This window comes from Caenorhabditis remanei, chromosome III (genome assembly GCF_010183535.1).
Source record: "Caenorhabditis remanei strain PX506 chromosome III, whole genome shotgun sequence".
NCBI classification, from domain to species: Eukaryota; Metazoa; Nematoda; class Chromadorea; order Rhabditida; family Rhabditidae; genus Caenorhabditis; species Caenorhabditis remanei.
This window is the reverse complement of record NC_071330.1, coordinates 8,847,570-8,865,256: the sequence shown is the minus strand read 5'-3', so window position 1 is coordinate 8,865,256 and position 17,687 is coordinate 8,847,570. Positions and strand designations below refer to the sequence as shown.

Sequence of the window (17,687 nt, the reverse complement as noted above, 5' to 3'; positions counted from 1 at the left end):
TCTCCGTTTTTTTCTTCTAATTTCGATTTAAAAAACTGTTTTCCCAGAGCTCACAGACCTGTTCCAGACTATTCGAATAGACAGTCTCTCATAGTTTACTGTATTTGTATTGTTTATTTTGCTTCAAACAATATAGTTTCAGTTTGTGTATCCATGATCTTTGATGACTGAAATACTTTTTGTTTTCGTTGGGGACCCATCTTGGTTTATAGACATTTCAATTGGGGATCGTCCTGTTTTTGAAGTTTCTAGGTATTCCCTTATCAAATTGGTCAAAGTAGCTAATCACTGACAAGAACTGTGATTCCTCAGGCATTGAATGTTCTTCTATTAGATCAGTTTGAGTTAAGTTTTAAATTTCTTAAAATTTTCAAAATATTTCAGAAAATTTTGTATAGCTCCGTCCACATTTCAAAGGTTACGGTATTGTATTCCTGCATAAATCGGTCAGTATCACGACTATCTGTTTGTCACAAGGCACGAATTTTTTGGCACCCGGTGCCATTCTGACCTTTTTCGATGCCTTGAGATTATGGTTGCTTATCGTGAAATCCCGAAGTTTCCTAGTTTTTAAATTTGGAATTCTTCGTTCTCTGAATTACTCTTCCCCTTTTTCCGTCTTCTCTTTCTCTGGGAATTTCGGTCTGATTACTTTTGACTCGACCTACTAAGAATTGCGTGTCTCCATTCACTTTGTAACGCATTAATCTGATTTTATTTCCTTGATTATCTGATGGTTCTTTATCTTCTTCTTTTCATTTGTTTCTTTACTTTTTCCTACTTTCTCTCATCCAAATTGCCCGTTCATTCATCAAACCAAACAATCTTTCATAAATCTTTTCTTACTTTCATTCTCTTCAATTTCATCTAAACATGTGTCACTCCTTCCTCTTTTCAGCTTTACTCCTATTACTCTGACCACTTTCAGTTATTCATCTCAGTCATTACTAACAGTGCAAACATGTTTTCATCTGAATTCTCCTCCAATTCATTCAATTTTCATTTCTTCCTGTTCTTCTAAAGGCTCCAGACTCATTCATAGTTTCTTCCCCTTTTCATGTGAGTCATTACTTAAAAATTAGCACTATTCTTTTTCGTTTCCTTCGTCTGAACTCCAAAAAAACAAAGAGAACGGACGTAACTGATAAGAACATTCTTATAAAAACTTACTGTCAAAGGAATGCATTCAATCCTTATCATTATCACTGAATTGGTTTTCTGTATATGTTTTCTTTTTATTTCCGAAAAATTCGCGTTCTTCATTCTCCTTTTTTGTCTGTATCAACCGTTACGCAACACAGAGAATATTGCGCAACGCAGAGAGATTCATTCGGTTTCCTGGTTATTTTCTTATATTCTAGAGATAGAGAGATATAGAGAGAAAAAGAGACAATTGTCATTCGTATTCTCTCTGCGCAGATGAACCTCTCTACTCTCTTATCCTCTCTTCTTCAATGGCTTTTCCTTAAAATCGATCAGATTAGAACCTTAAGCTCTTTTTAACTTATCACACCCTGTTTCTTGACACTTTTTTAAAATCATTTTGACATCTTTCCCACGAATAGCTGGATGCATACTGTACTTTGTATTTCGGGGTTCCCGGAATTCCTTTTGTATCCGTGTAACTTTAATATTTCTAGTTGAACTCTTCCACCTGTTTGCAATAACTTTTTTCCAAAACAGGTGTTTCTCCAACTCGTTTCGAACTGATACTTTTATTCGAGCTGACAGTATCTCCATTGTATTTTTCACTTATCACCAAAGTTCCATTTCAATATTTACAAAAAGACAAAACCTACAAAATGACGAGAACCTCAATTCCTATTTTCTTCTATTTCCTTTTCTTCTAGACTTCTTCTATAACATAAATACACGTCAAAAGGAAACGAAGACACATTGAGAGATGCAAAAACCGCAAAAACTGTTTATCTGACTATCGCTCACCCAAAAACTATCCTGTCTCATCGTCTCTTTCTCTATCATTTTTCCATGTATCTTTGACGTTTTTTGAGGGAAAAGATGTATGAATGACTGAAGACGACACGTTTTATCTTCTATAAGTTTGGCTTATTCAGCCAAAAAGGTTACTGGGTTACTAGGTAACTTCCTTCTTTCTTCTTCTTTCTTTTTTTTATTTCCTGGATCAGTTACCGTATCATTTTTAATTCGAGGCCATCTTCTTCTTCTTATTTTCTTTCCTTTTTCCCTTTCTCTTTTTCTTTTTTTCTTTTACATTGTATACCAATCGCCCTTTTAATCTTACAAAGCTGTAACTATTTGAAGAATCTATGACCAATTCGGAGGTTTCCCTCTTTGACCTCTTCTTTTGGGGAATTCTGGGTTTTTTCGGAGACGTCGGGGCGACAAATTTCTCGAATTCTCTCCTAATGAATTATGTGGTCGTTTGCGAGAAAAAGAGAAACCGTTTGGCCAGTGGTCGCTTCCAAATTCGAACGAAAAATGAAGATGATCAGAAATCATCCACACCTTTTTTCTGGGAACTTTTGTTTGATATAAAATGATTGGAATGAGAATTACTCTTTACTACTTTCTGAAATGTTAGATCTTAGGTAACCTGACTTGGAGTACTGTAGAAAGTCTTTCATTTTTAGAATTTTGTACAATGAATACCAATATAAGCTCAAACTACGTAAATTGCCATAAAAAAGTTTTCTAATCGAAATTTTTCTTTATAGTTGAACTGAGCGGAAAATGTTTTAGAGCTCATTTAATTTTTTGTTAAATCAGATTAGAATCTTCTCGAATTCTGCAATAAAACTGTATATTTCAAGAGGAACATCAAACTAAACTCAATAGTTTTTAATTTAAAAGTTTCCTTGTCCTACATTAATTTCTATTCTTGAGTTATGATCGTTCAAACCTTTCTCAACTTCCGGAAATTGCAATTCCAATGATTGAATTGATTTGCAAAGTACTCAAGTGGACAATACAAATAATAATTTGACCTCACTTTATTTTTCTTTTTTTGAGGAAGTTAGTACCGTACCAGTGTTTTTTCCATTTCTTTCCCTAAATGACCACTCCGATAATTCGTTTAATCCTTCGAGCAATTGCTTGACCAGCACCAAAATCAGTTTGTGCAAGTAACAAATAACTCCGTAGTATTTGACCAACTTTGTCTGTCTCATTTCCCTCTCGCTCATAAAAAAGTACACAAAAATTCGTAAGCGCAAAGATTAGGTCACCTACTCCTCCTACAACCGCCCTCGCAATCTTTGGCACGCGCCATCAGAAGAATTAGAAACACGTTAAAAAAGTAACTATGCAGAGCCAATGAAACCGATCTAATTAGAAGAAAAAAAACATTTTTTAAATGAGGATTTGGAAACAACTCAGACAACTCTTCAATTATTTCTTACTTGGTTCCTTGTTTGTTTACCGTTCTTGACACAACTATAACAGCATCAGTTGATAGCTATCCGGCGACGTCAAGCGAAGAATTCTGATAAAAATGACGATTGACACCATGTTGTCTTCTTCTCTTCTTAATTGTTGTCTGATTTCCTTACTTCCTTCATCGTTCTTTTCCTTTTTCTCGTCAAACCGAATTCCGTTGACGTTTTTCCGACCTTGACTTGATCTAGCAATCTGAATCGGTTGGCGAAGAGCGAAGAAGGGTCGAAGAAGAGGGAAAAAGATAAGAATCGAGTGAGCTAGAAATTTAGATTTACATTCCATTTTTCGTTGTTAGCATGTGACGTTTTGACGTTTTGAGGTGAATGAGTGGAACCGTTAGATTACTAGATTTAAAAATGAGATAAGATCCAAAAAAGAGAAAAAGAAGACGAAAGGACGATATTTAGTTGTAAATAAAGTACAAAGAGCGATTATTTTATGGGCAGCTGATTGTTAGAAGAGATTGGGTTTGCGAGTTTTTAGGATTCAAGTATTTTTCATCGTTTGAAATATACTGTAGTTCTTGAGAAATAAGGGAGGAATGTAATGACGATGGTAAAAGACGTACATATTTTAGATAACACGTGTTGAACAGAACTCCTTAAATGGTTGGACTCTCTTTAATTCTGGATCCTCTAAATTTGTGTTCAATTATTTATGATTCAGCTTCTCGTATATAAAACTGTCTTGAAAAGTATCGAAAGTGCACGATCAACTCTCTCGTAATATCTCATTCATAAAACCTGAAGAACTTTTTATCTCGTATTTCTCAAATTCCGATAAAAATCTAAATTCTTGAGAGCTGAAATTTGATTTTCTTGTCGACATCTCTCATGACGGTATTGGTGTTTAGATGAAAAGAAGAGGTGGAACCGAATTTTGACAGAGAGATAAGTACAACCAACTAGATTTGTCAACCAGATAGCAACAGTTCGCCCCGTTACGCGACAAGTCTACCGCCGTTTTCACATCTCGTCTCTCAAACAGTTTCTTTTTATCTTCACGATTCAGCTAATCTTTAAAAAGAGAAATAGGTAATTCCCTCTTTTTTCGAATTCTTCCACATGTATCTATTCTCATTTCGAACTCCAAAAGAATCAACCCACTCAATGTTTATTCCTTGTCTTTTTTCTTGTTTACCTATCGTTTTTTGGCAAAAATCGGAAGTAGAAAGATTCAATAATTTTCGAGTTTTCTTTTCCAGAGACGTTCCAATGGACACGTATTACATTCAAGTGTTTGAATGTGTTGTTCCTCCCTTTTCAATCATTATGATTATTGTTTTACAAGTTTTTTGTTTTCTCTCTCATAAAATATCAAAACAAAAGAGAAGTCTCTACTTCAAGAAGTCTTCTTCTTCTTCTTCTTTTTCTTCTTTTTACTTCAATTTTCCTTCTTCTTGACAACCACTATCGTCACTGATATAGTAGTATTAGCTTGACCTTTTTCTATTACAGCATCCTCTTTTTTCTTCTTTTTCGGTCCTCTCTCGTATTCGTCGTCTCTCTAACTTTCCCTTTTCGGGCACCATCTTTTTCTCATCTCGCCCGTTTTGGTTTCGGTTTCTCCTTCTGTTTATTTCTCGCAAGTCCTCTCTTCTGTAATCAGTAAACGAAACCAATTAATTGAAACATGTGTTTGATGGTTTCGAATTAAAAGAAAACAAACAAATATTAGTGAGAATAAGAGGGAAAAGAGGTCAAGATGCCAATTTTCTTCTAGAGTGCAATTTTCGTCCACTCTCACCTTTTTTAACTTCAGGTTTATTTGTCTTCTACAAATTTTGTGCAAATCTGGAAAATGCACAAGAAAATGCTTCAAACAGAGAGTTCTAAAAATGATTCCACACGCATCCAGAACATCCATTCTTAAAGTCTTCTTTCCAGCAAAGATGCATTTTAAAAAATTGGAACTGTAGATACTACAGTACTGGAGTTTTTGGAAAGTTTCGAAACTTCCCCCGTACCTACCTCAGATAGCTTTAGTTGACTCTACAACAAATCACCCGTCGTTTCTTACAGTAAACCTCCGTCAATACTTTTTGAAATTCACAGACTCGATCTTTCCATCTCTCTAACCCCATATCTAACCTTTTTTTCAAACTTTCAATCAAAATCTCTAAAGATAAACGTTTCACTTTTTATTGCACCCATCATCCCCTTTCTCCTCTCCAAATTTTCACCCCATCAATCTAAATATTTGCAAATTATTACCATCTCGCTTTCGTCTCGAAAAGTTTGTTAGTTGCAAACTTCTAGCACCTCCTCCTACAAATATAACTGAACTTTTCCGGTTTCCGCCTGCCAACCTATTTTCATCACCTCCCCTCTACCCCCATCAATATTTGCTCAATAACTTCCTTTTTCCAGTCTCTTTTTTATATTCCTTCTTTATTTAAAGTTCTGCTTTTTCTATTCCATTCTTCTTGATTTCAGTCTGAAAAAGTATTCGACTACTTCTTTTTTTTCGAAATGCTGTTTATCTTTGGAAACTGTTTTTGTTTACTTTTTCTTAACCTTAACTCTATTTTCGAAGTTTTTCCGCTTTTCCCTTTTTTGTGATAACAAGAAATGCATCATCATCCGGAAAATAGACAAAGACTACATGAGAAATATCAAAGTCAAGTATGAAAAATAAGCAAAAACAAATAAATAAACTCTAAAATATATTTCAAAACGACACATAGGCTCCTTGACTCCGCCTCTTTTATTTACTCTGACCACCCGCCCCAACCCACGTTTTATATATAAATTGTTCAAATTGTTCTTGAACTCTTCACTTCTCAAAGAGACTCTATTCTTGTCTACTACAATATAATTCTCATCATTTTGCTGCATTTCAGACGAACCAATAATCGAAACGAACCGATCTTAAAATCAGAAGAAAAATCAGAAGATGCTGTGGTTCGGTGGAAATCCGAGTCCGTCTGACTATCCAAATGCGGCTATTCCTAATTTCAACATGCACGCTTTTGTGGTGAGTTTCTTTCGAATATTCAGAAAACTCGTTTAATAATATTTTCAGATATTCTCGGTATTTCTAATTCCTTTTATTGCCTACCTTCTAATATTACCAGGAGTGAGGCGGAAAAGAGTAATAACCACAGTCACATATGTTCTCATGCTAGTCGTGGGCGCTTCTTTAATAGGTAATCATTTCTGATTTTCAGAATTTTTGAACGTATTTTTTCATTTCAGCGTCTCTGATTCTTCCGTGTTGGGCGTCGGGTTCTCAAATGATCTACACTCAGTTTCGTGGCCACTCAAATGAGAGGATATTGGCCAAAATTGGTGTTGAGATCGGGTTGCAAAAAGTGAATGTTACATTGAAATGTGAGTTCATTGAACGAGTTTTCAGAGAGTAAGTGAAAAGAGTTTTCAGTCGAACGATTACTTTCTTCAAATGATGTTCTTCCCGGAAGTGACATGACTGAATTGTACTACAATGAAGGATTTGATATTTCTGGAAGTAAGCTTCGCTTTCTTCGATGTATTTTATCTTTAAGCATTTGTTTCAGTCTCATCAATGGCAGAAGCACTACACCACGGTTTGGAAAACGGTCTACCGTATCCAATGCTCAGTGTTCTCGAATATTTCTCTTTGAATCAAGATGCTTTTGATTGGGGAAGACATTATCGAGTTGCTGGACATTACACACATGCAGCCGTTTGGTTTGCATTCGCTTGTTGGTGTCTTTCAGTGGTTTTACTATTTCTGTTACCACATAATGCTTATAAGGTGAGCTAAATGTCAATCCTGACAGAATCTCTTAAAAGAACACCAACTTTATTATTCTTTCAAATGTTCACTTCAGTCAATTCTGGCCACTGGAATCTCGTGTCTCATTGCTTGTCTTGTCTATTTACTACTGTCTCCATGCGAACTTCGGATAGCTTTCACTGGTGAAAACTTCGAAAGAGTCGACCTAACAGCCACCTTCTCTTTCTGTTTTTATCTCATTTTCTCAATGGGAATTCTCTGTGTTCTTTGTGGTCTTGGACTCGGTATCTGTGAACACTGGCGTATTTACACACTGTCAACGTTCTTGGATGCCAGTCTTGATGAGCATGTTGGTCCGAAATGGAAGAAACTTCCAACTGGAGGACCTGGTCTGCAGGGAGTTCAAATTGGAACTTTTGGAACAAATGTAAGTTTCTATTGATCGCTGTTAAAGGTTTCCAGTTCAACACATCAACCTATTCCTCGTTTTCAGACAACGAACAGCAGTCGCGATAAAAGCGATTTGAACAGTGATAAGACAACGGGGTCAAGCGGATTCCAATCACGAACGAGTACATGTCAATCAAGTGCAAGCTCCGCTTCATTGAGGTAAGATTCTGAATCCATAATAGTTGAAAAACAACAATAAACTGTTCGTGAAGATGGCCGAGTTCTCGTTCAACAACTCCAGGGTTCTCTTCCATTTGTCTGGATTTCGATAATTTGACGTAATCGAGGTTATTCAAACCTAGGTGTCGGCTAATCTTTTTAATGAAAATACACCCTGGTCCCTGGAAAAACGCTTACAACTCTCTAACAAACTCTAGTAAACACCAGATTATATTTAATAAAATGCAATTTTCAGGAGTCAAACATCTATCGAAACAGTTCACGACGAAGCAGAACTCGAACGGACACACGTCCACTTTTTACAGGATCCGTGTTCTTCTTCTTCTACATAATCTCCCTTCTTCTTCTTTGATTCTCCTTTATCTTTTTTCTAGGTGTATTATTTTCAACCAATCTTTTTTCCCTTTCTACCACTTCTCAATCATTCATCCGTGACATTCAACTTTTCATCGATATCGATTTTCCCCGTTAATACGGGAATAGATTCAGATTCAGTGTGTATATCTACGTGTATACATACACCCAACCCAATTCACTCTCCTTTTTTCTGTCTCCCGGTGACCTACCACTTCTCAGCTTTTCTCCTCAATAACATTTTGTGTGTAAATACCATCTGTCCCATTTCATTTTCATTTCAGAGTTTTACTATCTTCTACTGGTATCAGTCCGTTTTCTCTTCTTCTTCTTCTCTTTTTCCTCCCAGTCCCCGTCATGTTTTTCCTGTGTTTTCGTTGTGAGTCACCTTTGAAACGGGTCGTTCAGGGATTCAATGTTTCCTAAAAGTCGCCATGTCCATTTGTGAAAAGCATTTTTCTGTTTTATTTCGAGCTGTATTATGATTAATTCATTGGTTTGTAGATACGGGTTACACTTCTCTCTGACCTAGTTTTCCTGTCTTTTTGTGATTTTTAAGAAGTCTCGTTTAATAAAGTGTGATCGCTTTCTTTTGAGCACAACACATTAAGAAATACCAGAAGAGCAAGAAAGAAAAACAATGTTATCAGTCGCCTCCGTGAAATTTCATTTTCTATATTTTCCGGCAGACAGACACAACAGGAAACAAAATGAATTTTATAAAACACCTTTTGTATAACTTTTTCCCTGAGAATCACAAATATTGTTTGGCTCAAACAGCTGTATTATAGAGAGTGCTTGGAGGACGATCCACGTTATTGAATGCTTCTTTCTCATTGGCTGGAAGGAATGCAGCAACCTGAAATTTGCCAACTATTCTTATTCTGAGAATGAGTCAGGAATCATTCAGCACAAAATAAGAACATACAGATTTTCTTACACGAAAAAGAATGATTTGTTTCATTGACTGTATTATCAGTTAGGCTAACCTGTTGCCTCCTTATTGCATTATGTGATTGTGATCCAGGTTGTGCTACTGCTCCTCCTTCAATTGACAATCTCAGTTGAGATGATAATGCACTTTTCAAGTTTTTCTGTAACACAACCATTTGGTTTATTTTTCTTTTCAAAACCACATACCGCAAAATTGGCGACCATTGAATTTGAATTTGATTTTCGTGCCTCTATCCTGCTTCGATACAAGAATTCACCAAGAGCAGCTAACATTGAAATGACCATTCCGCCCATCAAAATATAGAATATACCAGCCACTTTCGAAAGATTTAAACTAGCTGATGACCCGTCAACAGTGATTCCCGCATCACATTGACCTCTGTCGTACCACCATTTATTTTCCAACTTCTTTAGCTCTCCACGCTCTTGAAGAGCCAGAATTGCAAGATTGATATGATCTTTCCAATCAGATCCAAATGGAGTGGCGATACCGTATCCGATACTATTCAAATTAGCTCCTAAGGAAAGAAATTGAAAACGTTTATCTCAAGTTCTGAACAAAGAAACATACCAACTTTCATAGTATCACATGGTTTTCGTGTATTCTCATATTCGTTTGCAGTTGCTTCCAATAGAAATGCATATCTTCCTTTGTGACTTCGAACCCTTTCTATTCCTTCTGCGTAACTAGCAACAAATACTGGAGGAACTTGAGATTCCATATATCTCCACATTCTTTGATATATTTGAACGGATGAGTACTAAAGAGACAATAATTGAAAAACGAAAAGAAGTTTTCCGAAACCTTGAAAAACGAAGCGGTCGATCCACCTCCCTGAATTCCGTACTTTATTTTCGTTTGCTTCGCTAAATCCTCGACACTTTCTATTGGAGCTTGCATTTTCTCAAGCGTCAGAAAAGCGGCTAAGTTGGCAGTGTAAGAAGAAACTATAATCATAGTGAAAAACCACCAAGCAGAAGATGCAATACGTCCCGAGATTGATCTGATAGATTACTTTAGTTGTTTTCTATAATTTATAATTTTTACCTTGGTAAAATGTCAGTTCCCTGTTGCATGAAAGCTGCCAAAGTGAACCACAAGCAATTGTAAACTGAGAAATCATTTGAAATTGTGAATCCCCCTCTTGATGTTTCTTCAACTCTCCATTCATACGGTGAGAATCTTGAAACTAAGAATATCACAACGGATACCTGAAACAAACGTGTTGAAGGTCAGCCTAATTTGAGAGTAAATCTGTTAGATAACATTCGAAAACTCTCACCCCAATATAAGCAAAAATGATGTACATCCAAATTTCGGTACTGAGCGGCTGCATGAATGAGAAAACTGAAAACTCTTGCTTGTCCGGTTTCTTGATCATAATTGAAATTCCTGTTGTCATGAATGGTTTTGAGAAATCTACGACACGTTCTCTCTCCTGATTGATTGTTAAAGAAGCAACCACAGCATGGGCGTTTCCATTCAGAAGTTCTCCAATCATACCATCCCAACTTCCATCTGGCTGTTTTGATCCCGCCTGAACTTCGTTAGAAATAATTTCTGAATTTGATCCAAAAAAGACAATTTACCTTTGTTCCTAACTTGATTATATAGTTGAACCCTTCGATTTTATCAGCCAATAGCTTCAACAGATCAATACAAAATCCTTCAAACTTGTTATTTCCTTGGCACTCTGTCAGATTTGCCATTTCAACGCATTCTCTTTTTATCATAACAAACGGAGCGACTAAGTTTGTGAGTACAATCACTTGATTGTCCTTGTGATCACTTTGACTCTTTCTTGAATGTTGAGCCACAGTCCGATTCGAAAAGAATCCAACACCTTGACGCCAAGCAAGAATTTCTTTTGAATTGAAAGTTGCTTTTGTATTTGAAACTAAATCAACAATCGAGACATCGAAGTTTTTACGATTTCCAAAACGATCAAACTCGATATTTCCAGTCAAAGTGCCTTCCTTCGCTCCGATTTGCATCTAAAAGTCAGTTATTAAAAAATAAATCTGAAATTGCAATTCTTACATTTCGAAATGCAACTCCGATGGTTTTGCCATGTTCGAAGGAACTAAATGGACGATTTGGATGAGAACGATCAGAGAGTGGATCACAGTAAATTCCTGGAAATCAAATAATGAAACCAAAGATTAACTTTATCTCTAAACCTGGAAATCCCCGATTGAAAAACCGACGATGTCTGAATGTCCCATGAAATAAGGAATCATTTGCCTGAAGACATTTTGCAAATCCGTGCCACGTCACCAACATTGCATCATGTCCAACTGCAGCTTCGACACTCACATCATCACCTCCTCCCAGAGATGTCGACGTCTTCAGATGCTTTTTCAATGACCAGTATTCTCTTCCATCTTTGTTGATTATATTGAATCCAGAAATATTGATATTTCCATTTTGGAACATTTCTTGGTCATACGGTAGAAAGTCCTGAACGTTTGATTTTTAAAATGAGTTGTATCCGATAATATTCACTTACATAATTCGCAAGAACATAATGATAGTTTGCTTGATTGAATTGTGCGGAACGAATATTGATCAAAAGTTTTTTCAGTCGTTTCGGAGATGCACAGTCTATTAAAATCCTGTTTGTTTCATTATTTCTCATCATATTGAATTGCATCAGATATGTTTCAAATTGTGTTTCATCTGCAGGTAAATCAAACATTGATGCTTTCACAGAAGTATTCGTTCGAGTACGAAGATGTCTCCATAGAGATGGAAGATGAAGACTTGCTGGAAATAATTGAACTTCTAGTTGAAAAGATCATTAACAGACTCGCCATGAAGAGGATCAATCATAACAAGAACTTCACTCCATCCTTTATGAACAATGAAATCAGCCAGAAGTTCACTGATTGGGGGTCTCACGGATACTTCGAATAGATTACCAAACTGTTGTTGTTCATCATTTGTGGGTGCAGTTAATGATATAAGAGGCATCTCGAGTGCATCAGAAACTCCTCGAATTCCTTCGATTCCTTTTCCATCTACACTTGAGAGTAATGTCATTGCTCCTTCTTTTAATTCATCGCAAACTGCGTTTACCATATTCCATGAAACTGCAGCTCCTTCTTCAACAACTCGATGATCGAAAGCTAGTCTGAAAAGTAAAGAATTGTAAGAATACGACCTAATAAAAACTGATTTTTCAAAAACTCGAAAGTTATATTTTGTTTAACTTCAATCGATAAAACTATCGATTAATATTTTGATATTCAGCATCTACCGACTCACTTAAAAGGAACATCATCTCTAGAATTGATATGATCTGATGTGTATTCCATTGCTTTAAGAGCAACTCTCGATACTTCTTCATTATTACCAAATGATTCTGAAATTCGAGAAGTTCATGACTAAAAAACAATTATAGGATAACTTACTGATAATAATGTGACTTGGATATGGTTCAACTCGTGTTATATTGAGTAGTGAGAACAAAACAGTCAGCATATTTCTCCAACTCTTTCTGCTTGATGAAACCATTCTGAATGCACTAGAATGTGTCAACGAAGACATCTTCTTTTCGCTCTTCACCCTTTCTTCTCCGAAATTTGATCCTTTACTTCATTGTGACGACAAATTGAATGTGAAAATGTGTTTCTTTTACGGATTAACACATGACAAGGAAACTAAGAATAAAGATGTGACTGAGTAAGGTCAAAAGAAAAGGAAGAAATACTTTTTCGGAAAAGTATGAAGTGACCGAAACGAAGAAAAATTGGAGGACCCTCCTGTGTCCGTCTGCAGCCAACTGAGTGTGTAAAGAGAAGGAGCCGAAGGGAGCGGAGCACTCGCAAACCCTAAATTGCATTTCAGACTCACCTCTGAGCGTTTAAATAGTATATAAGAAGAAGAGAATTCGAGAAAGATGGCCAATCAACGTCCTCCCTTCCGAAGAAGAGAGACACTTGGGATGGGGCACATCTTCATTTTGAGAAAGAGCGGACGCGAAGGAACCTCTTTTCAATTTATGAAATAAGATGAAGTTACGAGGAAAAGTTGTTGAAATTTACATTTATTTATAGAGCGATGATGGCACTTGGTTAGGGAAACAGAGATTCGGAATTCTCAACAACATATTTCTTCCAAAAAAGTTTCGTCTCAGTATTTTATCATTTATACTAAAGAGAGATTGCTCATATTACGAGGCTGTTCCCCATCTAATAAAGTATGATAAAATCTACGCTGAACAGGAGCTAGCGTTACCGAGAAAGCTCGAGCTGTTACCGAGAAATAAACCAGTTCAAAGAAGTCTGACAGTAAGATTTTATCACCCGTGTAGTCACATGGTACATTTTATTTTGTGTCTATCCTGAAAACAAACAATTATTTCTGCCTGTTTTCTGTTTTTTTTTCTGAGTTTCATGTTTCATAGAAACTGAATTTATTGATAGGAAATTCCACTGGAGAGGAGCCAGTGATATATTCGAATCGTGTTATTCAATATATTTTCTTGACCACCTAGTGGTCAGTGCTCTATGAGTGTTGACCTCTTTCTTTGACCAGATGGCAAACTAATCATCACGGTTGAGCCAATGAAGAATGCAATTTATAGTTTCCCCTCTGTGGTCCTACACAGAGGACACCCTGAAGTTAATCAATAATATTTAGAGAACGAGATTTATTTCACAAAATATCAGTCTTAAAAAATAAAAAATACATTATATCAATGAATATAATTTTAGGCCAATGGTTTCACCTCATCAGTGTATGTGATCCATCCAAAATCCTTCTTCTTCACAATTTTTCCAATGATTTCTTTATTCTCTTTTAGAGTGAACTCATCGGCAGTCAAGCTTGTCCACGCTTCTATGATTATCATATAAGTCAGGAGGGAATAGATGATTGTCGCGTAGAAGAAGAATTCCATGGTCATACGTGTAATATGAAGAGGACAGTGTCCTGGTTCTGGGCGGTATGTTGGAGCGAAGAAGAAGAGAAGAATTTCAATGATGACAATCACGATTTTCGAGCATTGAAATTGGAAGTTGGTAATTTTCCATACTGCTTTAATAGACTTGTCGCAATGATCAAAAAAGGCAAATGCGATAATGAAAAAATGGGTGTAGATGATCATAAGAGAGAAGAGCGGGAGAATCTGTAAAATGAAGTTTGATCAATATTTAGTCAATGAAATCACAAAAACCTACATTTGGTGACATTCGGAAACAGACCACTGAGATTGTGAACGATATCAAGGTGAAAGCGAGAGACACACTTGCAGCAATTTTCATTTTTCTTGTAACTTTTAAGAAAGAGACGCACTTGTTGATGATCCTTTCAAAGATAATAACGTAGAGTAGAACAATGATAGCGGAAATTGCAGACTCTGGAAGAGTCTGTTCAACAAAATCGATGACAGAACCTTCACGTGAAGAAGTTTGGTTTTGAGTAACAGCTGCCAACATTGGACTCCATGAGAAATCTTTGAGATGAACTAAATTCTCATAGAAGTCTCCGTTGAGAAGAGATGGAGAGCCCATCGGACAGTAAGCCGATGGAACCATTTTGAGAATTAGAGTATCGTCAGAGACCCTTGTTGTGCCGTTTGGTGCGCTGGTCGATAGTGGGCCTCGTGGTTAGAGGGGTTAGAGTATAAAGACGATGAGAGGAATGAAGAGAGTGTGAGTGAGAAAAGGAAACGAGAGAGCAACGAAGAGATTTCAAACCTTGTGGCATATTCTTCTTCCCTAATGAATATTTATGTGGGTGTGTATGCTTCTCGAAGGGTGTCAGTTGAAGAGGTTTTCTCTGCCTGGGAGTTGTTGTTTCCTATAATCCCACAAAGCTATTCCGACTACAGGGTTACTGTATCTATGAAAAAGAGGTAGCCAATGAAGAGATTAGAAAAAGTTGCAAACATTCAAATTGTTGTTATAATTGAAGCAGATAATAGGAATCGAAAATACAGAAGATACTTGGGACAGTTAACCACTATTATATGGGGTAAGGTATGGTTTTCGGGCAGTACATGGAGAACTGATCGGGCAGTACATTGAATTAGGCATTTCTAGGGTGAAGGAATGAGAATAAACGCCACAATTCATGTGCCATTTGGAATGTGAGAAGGTCATTCGGTCGACTCTCCCGCAATCTCTCACTTAAGAGACAATCTCTGACTGGCTCGAGCATAGGCCTACAGGCATGTTACACATGTACGAAGTTGATCCGTTTCGGCTGATTTTTCAATATGTTAGTATCCTAGGAATTCTAAAAATTTTATACCATACCCCATTAGGCTCCGCCCCCTTTGACTTACCGAAACGATCGATTAAAGTTGAAAAATAAACATTTTTCTTTAGAAAGATAAGAACAAAATCTTTTCAGAAATTAATTGCCAGCCTTATTTTGTGCATTTTACAAGAGAACTACTTTTTTCTAGCTTGCCTGCATCATAGAGAAAAAATCACTGTTTGAAAAACTGTCAATTTTTCATGTTTTTTGGATTTTTCGGCTAGTCGAAGTACTGCGGTCCGAAGTAAATTTATGATGATAAGATACATATTTGTGTTGGCTATTCGAAAATATAAGTACCTTCTTCAGATTCCACTGTTTAGCCGATTTATGAACAAAGAAGTGCCGAAATTTGAGACATTTTAACGTACCCCCTCCATGGTAAAAATGACTAGGTCACGAAAATCAAAAATATTTCTGGTTTGAGTTATTCTGAGATAGAATAGTACTCACACAAATTTGCAGACAATTCTGACCGTGTTTCAGTGAGTTACAGACACCTCCTCCATTTTTTCAAGTCAAAAAATTTAAGCTCTCGTAACTTTTCAGATTATTACTCAAAATCTTAGAAACTTTGAGAAAACAGTGAAATATACTTCAGAAACACAAATAAATAAATGAATGTCAGTTTTTGTCGTTTTGTTCAACTTTCGTTTCATTTCATATCTGATAGCTTCAAGGGGCTACGATACTGATATGTTCTGGCGTATGAAATGCCAGTATTCTTTTTTATAATCATCTTCAAGCTATGAATTCGTGTTTGTAAAGTATATTCCACTATCTTCTCAAAGTTTCATAAACTTTGAGCCATCATCTGAAAAGTTACGAGAGCTCAAACTTTTTGACTTGAAAAAATGGAGGAGGTGTCTGTAACTCCCTGAAATCTGGTCAGAATTGTCTGAAAATTTGTGTGAGTACTATTCTATCTCAGAATAACTCAAATCAGAAATATTTTTGATTTTCATCACCCAGTCAGTTTTTACCATGTGGGGTACGTTAAAATGTCTCAAATTTCGGCACTTCTTTGTTCATAAATCGGATAACAGTGGAATCTGAAGAAGGTACTTATATTTTAGAATAGCCAACACAAATATGTATCTTATCATCATAAATTTACTTCGGGCCGCAGTACTTCGTCATCCCGAAAAATCCAAAAAAAATGAAAAAATTGACAAATTTTTCAAAAAAAGTGATTTTTTCTCTATGATGCAGGGATGCAGGAGAGCTAGAAAAAAGTAGTTATTTTATAAAAAGCATAAAATAAGGCTAGCAATCAATTTCTGAAAAGATTTTGACACTATCTTTAAGAAAAAAAAGTTTAGAAACATTTTCATTTTTCAATTTCAATCGATCGTTTCGGTAGGTCAAAGGGGGCGGAACCTGATGTGGTAAGGTATATAATTCTTAGAATTCCTAGGGTACTAACATATTAAAAAATCAGCCGAAACGGATCAACTTGGTGCATGTGTAACATGGCCAGTAGGCCTATGCTCGAGGCAGTCAGTACAAGAACGTTTGAGAAGATCAAGCACACAGTATTATATCCATTCGAAATAAGAACGTGATCTTTTAATTCTTATCTTAAAACTTTTATTTCAAAAACTTGAAACAGAACAAGATAAGATCTCATTTCAGTTTCGAAAAACCAAGAAATCTCGTATCATTCCGTTTTTACTCCAATCAAAACCTCAACACATAATAATGCACTTTTTCTGGTTTCTCTGGCAACATGTAAGACTTTTTCATTATTTTCAAATCAGAAGTCAAAAGAAATTTGAAGTTTTCAATTATTAAAAAAAGACGTTTAGATTCACATTGTCTTCTTCCTTCTTTTTCCGTATTCGCTTGTTCAATGCAAACCAAAAAAGAAGTTTCAAGGCGATTCTCGCGTGCAATTAGTTGATCAGAACACTCCAATTAACGCCACTTCGAAAAAAGATGCACATCGTCCGATTTCTCAGTTAGAAAATATTTCACAGCTAGGTGTATCTGAAACTATTCAATTTCAGAGCTGTTCCAAAATCGATGCCTCTGGAAAAGACGAAGGCAAATGTTACGGATGACACATTGGCGTAGGAAAATTTTTGCTAGTATCCTTTCAAAATCTAATTATTTCAGAAATGTTGCATCAATTGCACCAGATGTGTCAACTGGGAAGCCACCGAAACCATGAACTTTATTTTTATATAAAAAAACAAGTTGAATGAATAGTTTATTCTGTATTTGTTGCTTTAAGTTTTTGATGGCAATAATGTGGTTTCTGAGAGAAAACTGTGATGCAGGGAATGAAATACGGACCTTTTGAATTTCGGAGAATAACAGATCTAATCGAAAGATTATCAAA

General features: G+C 36.1%; 5 protein-coding genes across 5 annotated transcripts; 2 read left to right on the top strand and 3 right to left on the bottom strand.

Annotated features, from left to right (window-relative positions):
• Positions 1-3,414: 3,414 nt before the first annotated feature.
• GCK72_010132 (uncharacterized protein) lies at positions 3,415-3,699 on the bottom strand (the record flags this gene model as incomplete). Its single annotated transcript, XM_053727706.1, has 1 exon — positions 3,415-3,699. The coding sequence occupies one exon, from the start codon at positions 3,697-3,699 to the stop codon at positions 3,415-3,417; it is 285 nt and encodes a 94-aa protein (XP_053587283.1).
• Positions 3,700-6,312: 2,613 nt separating this feature from the next.
• On the top strand, positions 6,313-8,099 carry GCK72_010131 (uncharacterized protein; the record flags this gene model as incomplete). Its single annotated transcript, XM_053727705.1, has 8 exons — positions 6,313-6,393; positions 6,442-6,565; positions 6,615-6,749; positions 6,799-6,885; positions 6,935-7,155; positions 7,232-7,564; positions 7,631-7,746; positions 8,003-8,099. 8 exons carry the CDS (start codon positions 6,313-6,315, stop codon positions 8,097-8,099), a joined length of 1,194 nt encoding a protein of 397 aa, XP_053587282.1.
• A 794-nt stretch (positions 8,100-8,893) lies between these two features.
• GCK72_010130 (uncharacterized protein) lies at positions 8,894-12,592 on the bottom strand (the record flags this gene model as incomplete). The annotated part of the gene is made up of 14 exons (XM_053727704.1): positions 8,894-8,980; positions 9,111-9,215; positions 9,262-9,593; positions 9,647-9,836; positions 9,881-10,079; positions 10,124-10,287; positions 10,359-10,613; positions 10,666-11,070; positions 11,117-11,211; positions 11,257-11,536; positions 11,586-11,842; positions 11,998-12,209; positions 12,344-12,440; positions 12,490-12,592. 14 exons carry the CDS (start codon positions 12,590-12,592, stop codon positions 8,894-8,896), a joined length of 2,781 nt encoding a protein of 926 aa, XP_053587281.1.
• A 1,198-nt stretch (positions 12,593-13,790) lies between these two features.
• GCK72_010129 (uncharacterized protein) lies at positions 13,791-14,616 on the bottom strand (the record flags this gene model as incomplete). Its single annotated transcript, XM_053727703.1, has 2 exons — positions 13,791-14,207; positions 14,260-14,616. The coding sequence occupies 2 exons, from the start codon at positions 14,614-14,616 to the stop codon at positions 13,791-13,793; spliced, it is 774 nt and encodes a 257-aa protein (XP_053587280.1).
• A 2,428-nt stretch (positions 14,617-17,044) lies between these two features.
• GCK72_010128 (uncharacterized protein) lies at positions 17,045-17,516 on the top strand (the record flags this gene model as incomplete). Its single annotated transcript, XM_053727702.1, has 4 exons — positions 17,045-17,074; positions 17,152-17,303; positions 17,353-17,415; positions 17,462-17,516. The coding sequence occupies 4 exons, from the start codon at positions 17,045-17,047 to the stop codon at positions 17,514-17,516; spliced, it is 300 nt and encodes a 99-aa protein (XP_053587279.1).
• Between the last annotated feature and the right edge of the window lie 171 nt (positions 17,517-17,687).